This window comes from Aquarana catesbeiana, linkage group LG09 (genome assembly GCF_042186555.1).
Source record: "Aquarana catesbeiana isolate 2022-GZ linkage group LG09, ASM4218655v1, whole genome shotgun sequence".
In the NCBI taxonomy this organism is placed as follows: Eukaryota; Metazoa; Chordata; class Amphibia; order Anura; family Ranidae; genus Aquarana; species Aquarana catesbeiana.
The window spans coordinates 298102919-298117838 of NC_133332.1; the positions used below are offsets into that span (position 1 = coordinate 298102919).

General features: G+C 44.8%; 1 protein-coding gene across 3 annotated transcripts in view; it reads right to left on the reverse strand.

The window, feature by feature from the left end:
* The window catches only part of FUBP3 (far upstream element binding protein 3), a 136674-nt gene that overhangs the window by 68010 nt on the left and 53744 nt on the right, over window positions 1–14920 (reverse strand). For 2 of the 3 annotated variants that reach the window (XM_073600480.1, XM_073600481.1), the window contains 6 exons: window positions 14699–14732; window positions 13075–13124; window positions 12710–12781; window positions 9857–9914; window positions 7625–7787; window positions 1380–1478 (listed from right to left, as the gene is read on the reverse strand). In XM_073600480.1, coding sequence (XP_073456581.1) covers window positions 1380–1478; window positions 7625–7787; window positions 9857–9914; window positions 12710–12781; window positions 13075–13124; window positions 14699–14732 — 476 coding nt within the window. The remainder of the gene's footprint in view (window positions 1–1379; window positions 1479–7624; window positions 7788–9856; window positions 9915–12709; window positions 12782–13074; window positions 13125–14698; window positions 14733–14920) is intronic. The other variant, XM_073600482.1, reaches the window with a different exon arrangement.

Here is a 14920-nt window from a genome sequence, read left to right on the forward strand (position 1 = left end):
ATCTGCCCTTACTCAAGATTGCCACAGGCAGAAATGCTCAGGTGTGTTTTTCAAAGTGATTTCCCAGCCAAATAAAACACAGAGACATGGATGGATGGGGGAGTTTGCTTTAAATATTAACGCTTTTGGTGCTCAGATGTGGTGTAGTTCAGCTTTAAAAAAAAAAAAAAAAAGTTTTAGATGGAATTGAGCTTTAAGTCCACGACCATTGCCAGAAAAACAGCTTTCTGGTCATAAAACAGCAAGTAATATACTACAGTGTTACTGCAGTGTACACTACAGTGTTTCTATATTGCAGGGATCTCCAAACTACAGCCCTCCAGCTGTCAGGAACTACACGTCCCATGAGGCCTTGTAAAACATATTATTTTATTAGGGGGATGCAATCAGGCTGGCTTAAAAGCGTGTTACTACTATATCAGGCTGCCATATTGGCAGTAGCAGAATTGAGATCCAGAATTCTGCTCTTACCAAAATAAAAAAAAGTCAATGATTTGAATTGACACCTCCTACCCAACCTTTAAAAATGTACAAGAAACATAGGCCACATACCCACGTTTTTTTTTTCTTTTTCATCTGTGCATACCTTTAGCGTCACCCCCCTCCCCACCTGCCAGGTTTGCTCTTGCCAGTAAATCTAATGCCTACTCCATATGTAAAAGCAGGCAGTTCCCCCATCTACTACCTCTGTGCTGCTGCATCTGGGGTCTCACCATCATGACAGTGTTGTACACAGCATCTGCTGCTCTGACTCAGGCCACAACATTCATCATCCACACTGCTCTAGCCCCCTTGGCCTTTTCCTTTGTTTCCACTTTCTGGCGTGCTCTAATTCTTTGTTCAGTGCTGCAATCTCTCCCACTATGGGAATCCTCAGAGAAGTAACAGTGCTCAGATCTTAGATGTAAGGACTTTTAGTAGCATCGATAGGAAAACTGTTCTTGATACCCACAACAGGAATATTTGTCCTTTTCCTTCTCCCATACTGCAGTGGGAGAAGAAAAACTATTTAAGCCTATATATTAGCTTCCTGTCATCCCCAAAGCAGCATCAGACAAGAACAGGGAGGGACAGCACTAGAGGCCAATCAGTTCCCTTAAAAACCCACTACAGTTTTAGAGAGAAAAAAAAAAAAAACAGCCTTCTGCTTGCCTTTAAGCCAAATCTAGAGAGTTGCCCTTTAACGGTATTTGAAAAAGTGACATCACTGACTTGGCTATGCTGTTTGGCAAGGCTGCCTGGATCAGGAGACTGGCTGAACAGAATTACAATTTTTTTTTGCAGGCAAGACCATACACATATATAAAGTCGCTTGTCTAAGAGTTCAGCTTTCAGTAATCAAAGCTTTGCTATTGGTCAGTCTCACAAAGCTCACACACCTGCACTTTGAAAGGGTCTCCTGTGATCCGAAGGGGTTTGTCTGCACCTGTTGGTAATGGGCCGTCTTGGATCATGATCATTTTAACACCAGTCCTCTCCTGCAACATGAGAGCAAGTGTCATGAAATGAGATGTTTAAGAAGTGACAGACAGACAGCCATCAGACAGACAAATGTCACCTAAGTAATGGTGTTAGCTACAGAGTCACCATACAGCTTACTCAAATAACCCCACAAAAGGTTCCTTGAAACCAACCACTTAAAAATGAACCTAATCTCTAAAGACACAAAACTATGTTAACAGTGCATATAGAAACTAATAAAAAGCTGAAGCACTTTCCTTTCCTGACCTGCTTCAGGCGGTCTTCAAAAATGTTTAAAACAATCAAAAGCCAAGACATTTGACCGTGTGATCTCTGCTCAACTGGATGATCAGCCAAGTCTGATCTCCAACCCTTCCCTTCACCAGAGATCATGTGACCAAATGCCTAGGCCTTGTGTCTTTAATGTAAGAAGTTACCAGGAAAGTTAAGCATTTCATTTTTCTAATAACTTTGTATGAATAATAGCAAGACATAAACTAAAAATTTAAAGATCTACTTTAAAGAAAACGTGTGTTGCCAACAAAAGGCAAAACAGCAGGTTCCCTTTAATGCCTTCCTCCCCAGCTACATACACTCACCTTTCTTTTGCTCCCCCCTCCACTCTGTTCAGCCCTTGAAGCCGAGGACATTCCCATGGGACAGTGCTGGGCCAAGTACCAGTGCTGTCACATGGAGGGGGGAAAAAAATAAACATGAGCTCCTAAAGGCCCAGAAATAATGTTAATCTTAGCAGATTACCAAAGTAGTGGGGGACTAAAGGAGCGTGTACGTTGCCAAATTCATGGGGGCCATTAAAGCAAACCTATTGCTGTGCCCTGTATGCTGCAGCTGACTTTTCTTAATCCACAAATGAGGGTTGTCAACTAACATGAATTCCCTCTAGAAGATTTCTTCTTTATCCCGGTTTTATGACATTTCCCATTCCATAAAAAAATCTGGCAGGGGTTCCAAGCCTTCCCTACCTTATCTAGAACCTTTTTTTTTTGTTTTTTAAAGTGTACACTATACATACACATGGGCAGACTTGGCCAGAGGATCCTCCTGCTCAGGTGGGGGATCTGTCCGCTAATTTCCACTGAGCAGGCGGACAAAAGGTCTGTCTCCGCTCCAGAGCAGACACGCACACAGCCCGCTTTCCTCTATGGGTGTTCAGATGGAAACGGACGCCCTGTCTGTTTACATCCAAACTGTCATCCATCCGACCTGCCAGATGGTTGGGGAACAGATCCCTCATCCATCGGTCTTTAGCAGACAGAATTAGATGTTGGCGGGTGTAAACAAACATGTCTGTTGACATCCGCCGCTCCATAGAGGGCAATGGATGGTCCGATCGGGTCCGCCTGAAAAATTAACAGGCAGACCCAATCGACCCACCGGTGTGAAGGGGGCCTAAGGCTTTTTTTACACAGGCGTATGGATCTGTACACCGTCCAACCATGCAAAGAGACTACCGTTTTCTGTGCAGACCCATGCAGGAAGTCTGTTCAAATCAATGACATGCAGCCAGCTGCATAGACCTGTACAAATCTCCACATGCATCCCTGAGTAAACTTCCATGTGGGTCCGATACACAGATGAAGATGCAGAAGACTGTGTTCTTATCTGTGCATCAGACCAGCACAAATAAACTTGAAGTAAACAATAAGGGTCGGTTCACACTGGGGCAACACGACAGCCGTCCTACTTTGGATCCGACTTTGCCCTGCGACATGTGTCCGACTTTCAATGAACGGGGATCCGACTTGGATCCCCGCCACTGTGTTTGGTATGAATCTTTAGGGGGAACTCTGCGCCAAATTTTAAATAAAAAACCGGCATGGGTTCCCCCTCCAGGAGCATACCAGGCCCTTGGGTCTGGTATGGACCTTGAGGGGAACCCCCTACGCCGAAAAAACGGCGTGGGGGGTCCCCCCCAATCCATACCCTTATCCGAGCACGCAGCCCGGCCGGACAGGAATGGGAGTGGGGACGAGCGAGCGCCCCCCCCCCCCCACCTCCTGAACCGTACCAGGCCGCATGCCCTCAACATGGGGGGTTGGTGCCTTGGGGGAGGGGGCGCGTTGCGGCCCCCCCCCCCCCCCCCCAAAGCACCTTGTCCCCATGTTGATGAGGACAAGGGCCTCTTCCCGACAACCCTGGCCGTTGGTTGTCGGGGTCTGCGGGCGGAGGGCTTATCGGAATCCGGGAGCCCCCTTTAATAAGGGGGCCCCCAGATCCCGGCCCCCCACCCTATGTGAATGAGTATGGGGTACATCGTACCCCTACCCATTCACCTAGGGAAAAAGTGTCAATTTAAAAAAAAACACTACATAGATTTTTAAAGTATTTTATTAGACAGCTCCTGGGGTCTTCTTCCGACTTCGGGGGTCTCTCCGGTTCTTCTCCACGCTCTCCGGATCTTCCTCCGGGCTCCTCCGCTCTCTTCTGCCGCTCTTTTGCTAAAGCGGAGGAGCCCGGTCTTCCGTCTTCTGCCCTCTTCTCTTCTTCTGATGTTGACACGACGCTCTCTCCGGCTAGAATGCTCTCTGTGCGCTCTGCTCTGACTTATATAGGCGGTGACCCCGCCCCCTTATGCCGTCACAGTCCCTGGGCATGCTGGGACTATGACTGCATAAGGGGGCGTGGTCATTGGGTGATGACCACGCCCCATAAAACGTCACAGTCCCAGCATGCCCAGGGACTGTGACGGCATAAGGGGGCGTGGTCACCACCTATATAAGTCAGAGCGGAGCGCTCAGAGTGCATTCCAGCCCCAGAAAGCGTCGTGTCAACATCAGGAGAAGAGGGCAGAAGGCAGAAGATTGAAGACTGGGCTCCTTCGCTATAGCAAAAGAGCGGCAAAAGAGCAGAAAATAGCGGAGGAGCCCGGCAGAAGATCCGGAGAGCGCGGAGAAGATCCGGAGAGCGCGGAGAAGAACCGGAGAGACCCCCGAAGAGAAGAAGGCAGCAGACCGGGCTCCTCCGCTATAGCAAAAGAGCGGCAAAAGAGCAGAAAATAGCGGAGGAGCCCGGCAGAAGACCCGGAGAGCGCGGAGAAGAACCGGAGAGACCCCCGAAGTCGGAAGAAGACCCCCGGAGCTGTCTAATAAATTACTTTAAAAATCTGTGTAGTGTTTTTTTTTAAATTGACACTTTCCCTAGGTGAATGGGTAGGGGTTCGATGTACCCCATACTCATTCACATAGGGTGGGGGGCCGGGATCTGGGGGCCCTCTTATTAAAGGGGGCTCCCGGATTCCGATAAGCCCACAGACCCCGACAACCAACGGCCAGGGTTGTCGGGAAGAGGCCCTTGTCCTCATCAACATGGGGACAAGGTGCTTTGGGGTGGGGGGGCCGCAGCGCGCCCCCCTCCCCCAAGGCACCAACCCCCCCATGTTGAGGGCATGCGGCCTGGTACGGTTCAGGATGGGGGGGGGGGGGGGCGCTCGCTCGTCCCCCACCCCCATTCCTGTCCGGCCGGGCTGCGTGCTCGGATAAGGGTCTGGTATGGATTGGGGGACCCCCGACGCCGTTTTTTTGGCGTAGGGGGTTCCCCTCAAGGTCCATACCAGACCCAAGGGCCTGGTATGCTCTTGGAGGGGGAACCCATGCCGGATTTTTATTTAAAATTTGGCGCGGAGTTCCCCCTCAAGATCATCTGAGCACAAGTCGCATGCCGAAGTCGGATCATGCGAGACGGCGATCCGACTTTGATCCGACTTCAATGATAGTCAATAGGCTGAAGTCGGATCAAAGTCGGATCAAAGTAGTACAGGGAGTACGCTCTGAAGTCGGAGCGACTTCAGTAGTGTATATTAAGACGCTCCCATTCACTTAAATGTGAATCTCTTTCTGGGGCGACTTCGGGCGACTTGAGGGCGTACAAGTCGGATCCCAAGTCGTCCCAGTGTGAACCGACCCTTAGTGAAAAGATTTAAAAAAACAAAAACAAAAAAAAAACAAAAAAAAAAAAAAAAACAAAAAAACAAAAAAACAAAAAAAAAAAAAACAAAAACTTGATTTTAGGTGTAATATGTAATTAGATATGTACATATAGGCAGTCATATTTGCTGAATACAGGTTCTAAGTCCAGATTTGCAATGCTAAAACAATGGTTATGATTTACTACTGCTCACAATGCAAGTCTACGAGTTCTTCAACCCACTAAAAACAATGCACTCCTTCAGTGACAGATATCTTGTCTCAACAGTTATCAAACCTGGATTCAACAGGTACCCACTCTCACTTCCGGTTGGATTGCCTCAGCGGATCCATCGGAAATTCACCTCAACACCCCTCCGCCCCAACAACCTTCTGGGACACGTCACAGGTCTCAGAAGGCTGTGGGACCATTTACAAGGTGCAGCGCAGCTCGTGTGTGTGCAGTGGAAAGCTGGCTGTGAAGCCACAGGGAAATACAGCCGTCTGCCCATAGTAAACATGCCGGTCGCAAGGACCAGCAAAAAACTAGTTTATTCTTCAAATATCTGTATTGAAACAATAAACCTAGAAAATAGCATGGATATTAAAGGCTAAAGCTCACCTTTTGGGGGGGGGGTATGCACTTGTCAGCCCATACATCCAAATAGTGCTGGCTGTTTATAAGCTGCAGGGCCTGTGAATGAACTACAAGAGTGCTCGCAGTTTGAGAACTACAAGCCATCAGCCGCAACGGCCAACGGTACATGTAGTGCTCTCATTCACAGATCACTGTGAATGAATGACGCAGCTGTGTGGGCATTTTCAAAATAAGACAGGAGATCTCCTACCAGATGTTATATGGGGGTGTGGGTGGTGTTTGGGTTGGCAGCAGGTCTGGAGCATGTTTTATCCAAAGATCAGCCGGTTCAGCAGGGACTGGCTGAATTTTGATCAATCTTTGGCCTTTCCCATTCGAGAGGAGTTGCTCTAATGATCGACTGTTCTTGAACAGGACTACTAGTAAATATTTGTTCAAACAGCGCACGCAGCCAACGGGCTGCAGAGTTGTTCAGTGAGCTGATCAGTGTATTCTGACAGTGAAGGAGTCCTCACTGTCATAATACAATAGCTCAGCAGGGAGCATTACCACCACCACCACCTATGCGTGAATGGGGGAATCCGTTCAGCCCTCTGGCTGATCTAAACAAAAACAAAAACAAAAAAAAAAAAAAAAATCAACATATGGCCTTTTCAATCCCGTTCAGGTGTGATTTCGGGTAAAAATTTGCACCTGAATTGCACCTGAACCGGTAAACAGAACCGCATCAGACTCCAGCGGCCGCAGATATGTGAAACCAGCCTTATTGTCCTTTTTTAAATCCTTAAAAACTAACCCTAAAAGAAACCTTAACCCCATACACTAAGATCTATATTAGATCCATACTTACTTTGCAGCAGCCATTCCAAAGCCACAAAAGGTCCAGCTTCTGTGCCAGAAGCAGGCAGCACCAACATGCCGGCGTCTAAACCAACTAATTCCTCATTTAAAGACCTGAAGCTAATTATTGTTCTACAATTCAACAATTCCAAGTACAATTCCCACTGTAGAGAATTTGTTTTCTTACAAGGAATGGGTAAAATTTAAAATACCTTATTTTTAATGTTTTCACCATAGTAACCCAAGTAGGCGAGGGCTTACTTGTCTATCAGCTTCAAGAAAGCAATACATTGTAGCCATTAATCAAATCAGTGACATTTTGAGTACCTGTCTAATGTGCGTTAAGAGTGAATTCTTACACTTATTTTGCAGATGGCTTATCGCATAACTGGAAATAGCGATTAATATCAGTCACTCGCCCGCTTGAAGCTGCATTTATACTATGCACTCTAAATGAGAATTCATTTTTTTTTTTAAGCTAAAACAGAAGAGGAACTAAAATAGAAATTTAAGAAATAAAAAGCACTTTTAAAAGGTACTGAGGTACCGGGAATTAAGTGCTAATTAGCAGCAGTCTGCACTCTTCTGAATATTAACATCCCACAAAGAAATGCTCCACACTGAGTATAATTACACACACTTATACCTGCTGCAGAGCTGAACTATTAGCAAAATGGTATGGATAAGGAAAAGGGCAATGGGGGGGGGGGGGTGGTGCTGATAATGGACCCAAGGATAAAAGTCACATTAACCCATGCTGTGCTGGAGTTTTTTTGGCAAAACATGGGGCAGGACCTTTTACCTGCAGCTGTTTGATGGTCTCTCCCCCCTTGCCAATAACTAAGCCAACTTTAGATGCTGGGATAAGGATCTCTTGGACAGTGCTGTTGCCATCCATTTCACTGTGAAAACCAGGCCCATTTCGACAGCGGTCCACGATTTGACCTAAGAGACGCTTTGCATGCCTGTAGGGGATAAGAGATGCATTTAGCCGAGTACAGTAAATATTGAAGTAAATAAAACCCTGAAACTTTCTTTCAGATCTAGCCCATACACTGTTTAAATATTTTTTTAAAAAAAATTCCAAGCCAGAAATCTAATATAGGCAACATTTTTCCTTGACGCCTTAGGCCTCATGCATGCTCGGCATTAAGTACTGATGCATTAGACTTTACCATTCAGGTATGGCCGGAAGACAAAGACATACAGTCCAGCCCCACGGTCAGCAGCCTGGTAAATGCTATGAGAAACTGACAGCTACAGCGGCTGGATGGTAAAGTGAGTGCTACCAATATTTAGGGCTGTCAATGCCCAGGGACGAATAATTGAGACGCAGACTGCTGGTGTTCTGGGCATTCCTCCATGGGCACATACGGCTGCCAGAGCCTCGATGAAGAGCCTGAAAAGGAGAAGACAGGTACACCCCCCCCCGCATATGCCACCCACAAGACAAAGCATGGTGGCCAAACAGCCTACTGCAAAGCCATGACATTGCAATTGGGGGTGGGGGGACTCTGCATAGGAACTTGTACTGTATTTGCAAAGGAACTCCAAAGACTTACTTGAAGGCAATACAGGTTTACTGTGAGTGTAAAGGGGTAGGAAACACATAACTTATGACTACAACCCTTAATATCTCACCAGTCTCCTTTTGAAAGCTGAAATTTCCCCTGGGCACAGCTGTCGCTCATCTCAGAACACCATTAAACGTGACATTATATTCTTCTACAGACTTAGCTCTATACATCTACATAAAACCACCCATTCAAAATAAACAAAACCTTTCATAAAAGGGCCGCGCCCTATCTCATCCCTTCTTTGTAGTACATCACTTGCTTTAAAACAGTAATTTCACTTTACTTTTACGGTGCTTTAAATAAATTTATTTAGATAATTGTATTTTTGTTCATATGTATATCACACTCAACATGCCACATAGTCTCTGTTTAGAGGTGCTTTCAATCAAAAGGTAGCCTCTCTCAACCTTTGTATTCAAAGCTTCCCTTTGAGTTCATTTTCAGAGCTTCGGAATCTCTGCTTAAATTAAATAGTCAATGGGAAAAATGCCCCTTATTTTGTTGATCAGTGGGAAGCAGGTGATAAGAATGTCACCTTTACAGAAAATGAAAAAGATTACTGGTGTCATGCCACCGACTCGGCCAAGCTAGGTGAAAGCCAACTTACTTACCACTATATCTGTGGACTGGTCCCAGGGGAACCCTTACATGGGGCACATATATGAACTTCATACATGGAATGTCCGATGAGAATTGTACCCAGTGTTAACTGCTTAGCCACCATGCTGCCCAGTTCTTTTTATTCTAGTTGAATGTCAAGTATCAATTTTCTATTACATTCAGGCACAACTAGGTTACACTGGGGTTTCCTATGAAAAGGAGAAAAACCCTCTCTCTACACAGCCACAGCACTTTCACTGCACAGAGAAAGTGCAAAGAGTAATGGGTATAAAAAAAATAAAAAAACAAAGCAACAACTCTAGCACTTGCTGTGTAATATGCAGTTGCCAATAACACTTATTCCAGATCAGCGGTCACAGCAGCCTGGCACGAATGAGTGGGCTTATGAAACGCCCTGAAAAGTCCCGAGACTTGGTGGGATGCAGAAAAACCAGCTATCTTTTCCAGACATTGGGAACGTGAAAGATAGCTGTCTAATGCCAGTTCTGAGCTAAGCGCTTGTGATGCAAAGCTGGATTGGGGACGGGAGTGGTGTAGAGGGGGAGGTATACAGCATCACCTCTACCTGCTGTGATACTTGAAGGACTTTTGTATTCGCTCACCAAGCGAAAAACACACAGTAATTGTGGAACAGACACTGTAGCTTTTGGGGGATGAATAAAGGAGAGAAGGACTGGGGGCTGGTGGATAAAGATTGGAGGGAGATTATACTTTGCTACATGGCAATTTGTCTGAAACCTCTACTAAACACAAAAGGAAAGGATTACTTGTAGCAGTTACTAGTGCAGATGAGGCACCCAGACTCAGTGAAGTAACAGAAGGCACAAAGCACTTACTCTATGCTTTCCGGTGTTCCCGTGAGGACACAGGGCCTATCTGGCATTCCACCGCTATCTGAAAAACAAAGAATTCATGGGACAATATTCAATTTACTTCAATCATTCACCAACACTTACACTGAATTTATTGTAAATATCTTGCCTATAGAAAACAGCATGCAAAATGTCATTGAAATGATAGCTCTGCCTCTATTTCAGTATGAGCCCTAAGAAATACAGTTTGATCTATACAGTCATTGGCATGTTACTTTTTTTCCTAGTTAACTTGAGAACATGAATATAAAGTGGGACTCCAACCAAAAGAATATCTTCCTACTTCTGGATAGAGTGGAACCACAAAACAAAACAGACGGCACACCGACCTAGAGCATGGTCCTAAAAACATGGCTTTTATTACTGTAAAAAGTATTATTCTCACAAGATGACAACTGTATCAAAGCTCATCACAAAGAGTAGCACCATCCAGCCCTCAACAAAAGATCATGGACTGGATGGTGTTACTCTTTGTGATGAGCTTTGATACATTTGTCATCTTGTGAGTATAATACTTAACACTTTTTACAATAAAAGCCATATTTTTAGGATAATTCACTAGGTTGGTGCACCCTCTGTTTTGTGGTTTCAGTGGTTCCAGACTTCCCCAGTATAATGAGGGCAGCAAGACGAGGCTTATCCATGAAAGGCAGGATGGAAATATAGCCTACTAAATATCTCTGGGCCCACTCAAGTGCAGGAGATTTTGTGTTTGTCATTATCTGGATAGAGTGGGTAAGGGTTACACCCTTGGACAAGTTTTCTCCTCACTTCCTGACCTATCACAGAGGCAAGCAGTTAGGGGGAACAATTTCAGCAGGAACATAGACAGTATAATATCTTTTGGGAAAATGGAACCCTTGTTAGAATTTAAAAGAGAAGGTAAGGAAAAAAAAAAAACAGAAGACATACTCACCGAGGTGGATGCAGCTTCGGACCAATGCTGCATCTGTCCCCTGACGCCTCCAAGACCGAGAACCAAGCAATTCGAACACTGCTGATCGCTCAGTCTTATGGCTGTCAGTCAGAAATCACTGGAGCACCGGGCTCAGGAGAGGCCAGCTCAGGCTCTCAGTGGTGAACAGAGAGGCAGGGCCAGCTACTGCACAGAAAATCTAGTTGGATCCCGACTTTAAAATCAGGATCTATCTAGAGCCTGGACATGCTCAGTGACATCAGCAGACAGCAGGCTTGCTGAAAACTGGTCACAGGAGTGCAGAAGAAAGAAAAGTGGGGTCACAATAGCTTTGGCTCTACTTCTCTCCTTAAAGCGCTGTAAGTTTGTCCATAGGGAAAGGTCTCCACCCTTTTTAAATGTTAAAGCGGGCTGGGTTAAGTGGCTTAAGGGTTATAAAAAAAATGAACAGGAAGAGCATTAGAGGAGCGGTGCTTAACACAACATTAAAACAGTTTTAATTCTAATTGTATACATCTCATCACAAATTACAGCTGAAGGTTATATACTGTGAGCAGATGGGGTTTTACTGCATGGTACATCACTGTCATTCATATTTCAGACACCAGGAGCTGAAATTAGGTTACTCATGCAGCTTACAGGTAGAGAAAAGCAAAGGAAGGATCTAGATTGCATGAAGATTGTCCAAGGAGCACACAGGTGATACAGCAAGTTGCAGAGCAGAACAGGCAATGGATTAACCCCGCTAGCTATGGAATATAACAGAACTGTGTGGTGAACAAAAGCAGCTAAAGAAAATAACAGATTTTGTGCATTGAAAAATTTAGGTATTTCAGCTGGTAAACTGGAGTTTTACTTGCAAGACTCTTGATGGTATAGATTACCCATCTAAAAGCTAGTGGCTAAGTGGTTGTCATAAGCAACATTTCAATTACAATAGTGGAGCAAACGTAATGGTTCATACTTGGTATGCCTTCTACAAAATGAACTTTGTACAGCAAGCTTTTTGGCATAGAACCACCAATAATCCAGACTAAGCATCAAAGGGCCCAACTGTTTTTGTCCTTATTGGTATACTCTGTTGGTCCTTGGGTACGCAAGGGAACTGGATACGAGAGCCGGCTGTGTTAACTTTACTATTTGCTCAGCTACAGGCAAATAATCACTATGCTTCAGCAGTTTTCATAAAATAATTTAAAGTCAAAATAGTTTACTTTAATGCATTCTTCATTAGGGTTAAAAAAACAAAAACAAAACAAAATTAAAAAAAAAAACCTCACCACTAGTTTTCCCCCCTCTGCCCAATCCCTAACCACTTGCTTATCCAGTGCTGTCCAGGCAGCAGCACCGCTCTCCTCTCTTTTAGGTCTCACAGGAGACACGAGGGAAACACAAGCCATAGGCTCCTACTGCTGTCAGTCAAACTCCTGTGAGGGCGGAGCAAGGGTGTGACTTATTGGGGCCGTGTGTGTTTATGGAGGTGGTAAGGGACTGCTCTGTGCAATATCATTTGCAGGCAAGTAGAACATCTTTTATTTTACCCCAAAAAAGTTACCTTTAGTATCACTTTAAGGGCCCAATTCATGCTCTTGAATTGTGTTAACCCACATTACACTTGATGCAGTGCTATTCATGTTGAATACCTTGATGATGGACGTGCACTGTAATGCACTGTCAAAAATGCAACATGCACCTTTTTGGTGGGTTAGGCAGCCTATACAAATGAATTGGCTTCTATACTGTACAATAAACACACATGCGCCAATGCAGCACATTAGTGTGAAAGGGTCATCAGCGTTTTGCAGTGCTTCAATAAACACACAGACTGTACAGCATCAAACAAACAGCAACATATATAAATGCTGACAGGTAAAAGGCACAAAAACATAATAGGGATTTACCTGGCGCAATCTGAATTTTACAGCCAGCCTCCGTTTGGATTCGTGAAATTTGTTCCCCACCCCGTCCAATTACTGGGGAAAAATTGCTAAAGTTAATTGCAACACAAAAACAAAGAAAAAAGGAAAAAAACAAAAACAAAAAAAAACACAACAATTTGTAGGATTATGCGTTTATATTTTGTCAACACAGACATCAAAGCTTTGTAAAGGCTTTATCTCCAAAGAACACAGCATTTCAAACATTGTAATGTAACTTATTTTTGAAAGGGCTTTATGAAACTATCATGAACAGACAGGCCAACATCACCTGCAGGAGTATACTAAAATACAACTCCTATGGGAAGCTTAGAACACCAAATACTTACTGAATCCCACCATTTTATCAGGCACTTTAAATTCTTCTGTCATCACAGTCCTGGATGATATAAAAACACAAATGAGAAAAATGAATTCACAGGGGGATTACTAAGAAAACTGGCAGAATGCATCCTTGCTCCAAATACTTTTAAATGGCAGTGACACAGGATCATAGCTAGAGTCTAAGAGAGGAGAACAGACCCTATTGTGTGTCTAATGTGCCCCTTAAAGAGACTAGATCAGTGGTCTCCAAAACTATGGCCCAGGGGTCAGATGTGGACCTTTACTTCCCCGTCCAGCACTTGGGGCACTATTCCTCCAACTGACATGAATGTGGGCCATCATTCCCTCCACTAGCACCATAGATGGCACCATTCCTCCCACCGATGGGGCACCATTCCTCCCACCGATAGCAACGATGAGGCACCATTCCTCCCACCGATACCAACGATGGGGCACCATTCCTCCCACCGATACCAACGATGGGGCACCATTCCTCCCACCGATACCAACGATGGGGCACCATTCCTCCCACCGATACCAACGATGGGGCACCATTCCTCCCACCGATACCAATGATGGAGCACCATTCCTCCCACTGACACCAATGATGGGGCACCATTCCTCCCACTGATACCAATGATGGGGCACCATTCCTCCCACTGATACCAATGATGGGGCACCATTCCTCCCACTGATACCAATGATGGGGCACCATTCCTCCCACTGATACCAATGATGAGGTACCATTCCTCCCACCGATACAAACAATGGGCCACGATTTCTCATATTATAACCAATGATGGCACATGGGTTACTCTCATTGGCCACAGTCTGACGCCTCAAAATGAATACTTGCTCAAATGCTGGCCATGTACGTTATAATCTGATTACAAAATCTCCTACAGATATAGAGCGAGACTCTACCTGACTGGATATGAGCATTGTGGGTAGTTTAAAAAATCCTCACATTACATAGTTGATGGAGGCTGAGAAGGAGACCGAGTTTTATGACTGTTAAGTTGACCCATTTGATTTATTTTTTTACAGGATTGCTGACCTGTAACAAAGTGAAATTGGAAGTTCTGAGGGCACCAACTTTGTAACCTGCAAGCTTGTTCCAGGTCAGGGTCTCAAAAGTACTGAGGAAAAAGACAGCCAGGCGACTAGCATTTAGAGAAGGTAATCCCACAAAATTAGCCCCCTGCCTTTCTTTCAGTATGGTCTTCATTCATAACTATAGCAGGTACAGGAACAGAAGTTGGGAGCAGCCAGAGCTCCCGAATATAAAAGAAAACATAAACCAGTTGTGGCCAAACCGTTAACATTTGCTGAACAAAGGCCAACATTTAAACGTTTATTCAGTCTTGCCTTTTACAACAGATTACGACAAAAGTCCATTACATCACCACGTATGGAACCCTTGCCCTCCTGGTCTGTGTCGCCGAGCTAAAACACCGGCTCCTATAAATCATGGTATTATTGACTGTTCCCCATTTCGGCGAGTGCTCGAGTGTATGAAATCTGTCTATTTCCCCTCCCGTGTTACAATCTCATGCTAGAGTACAGATGGTGGATCAATAAACAATTAGATAGAGATCAATAAGTAATAAAATAGAGTCCGGTGCTTACCTTTGATGTACTAGAGCCCCTAGCTGGTTGCCAACTGTGGGAGAGAAGGGGAAAAGAAGAAAGAAAAAAAAAAAAGAAAAAAAACAGCGTTATTTAAGATGAGCCAACTTCACCTCGCTATAAAATAATACACACACATACTGCCGGGAGGGTGAGGGTGGCTGGTGCAGACATTTAGGCCTGATATGGATGCATTATGGATTGTGTCACTGGAATAAACAT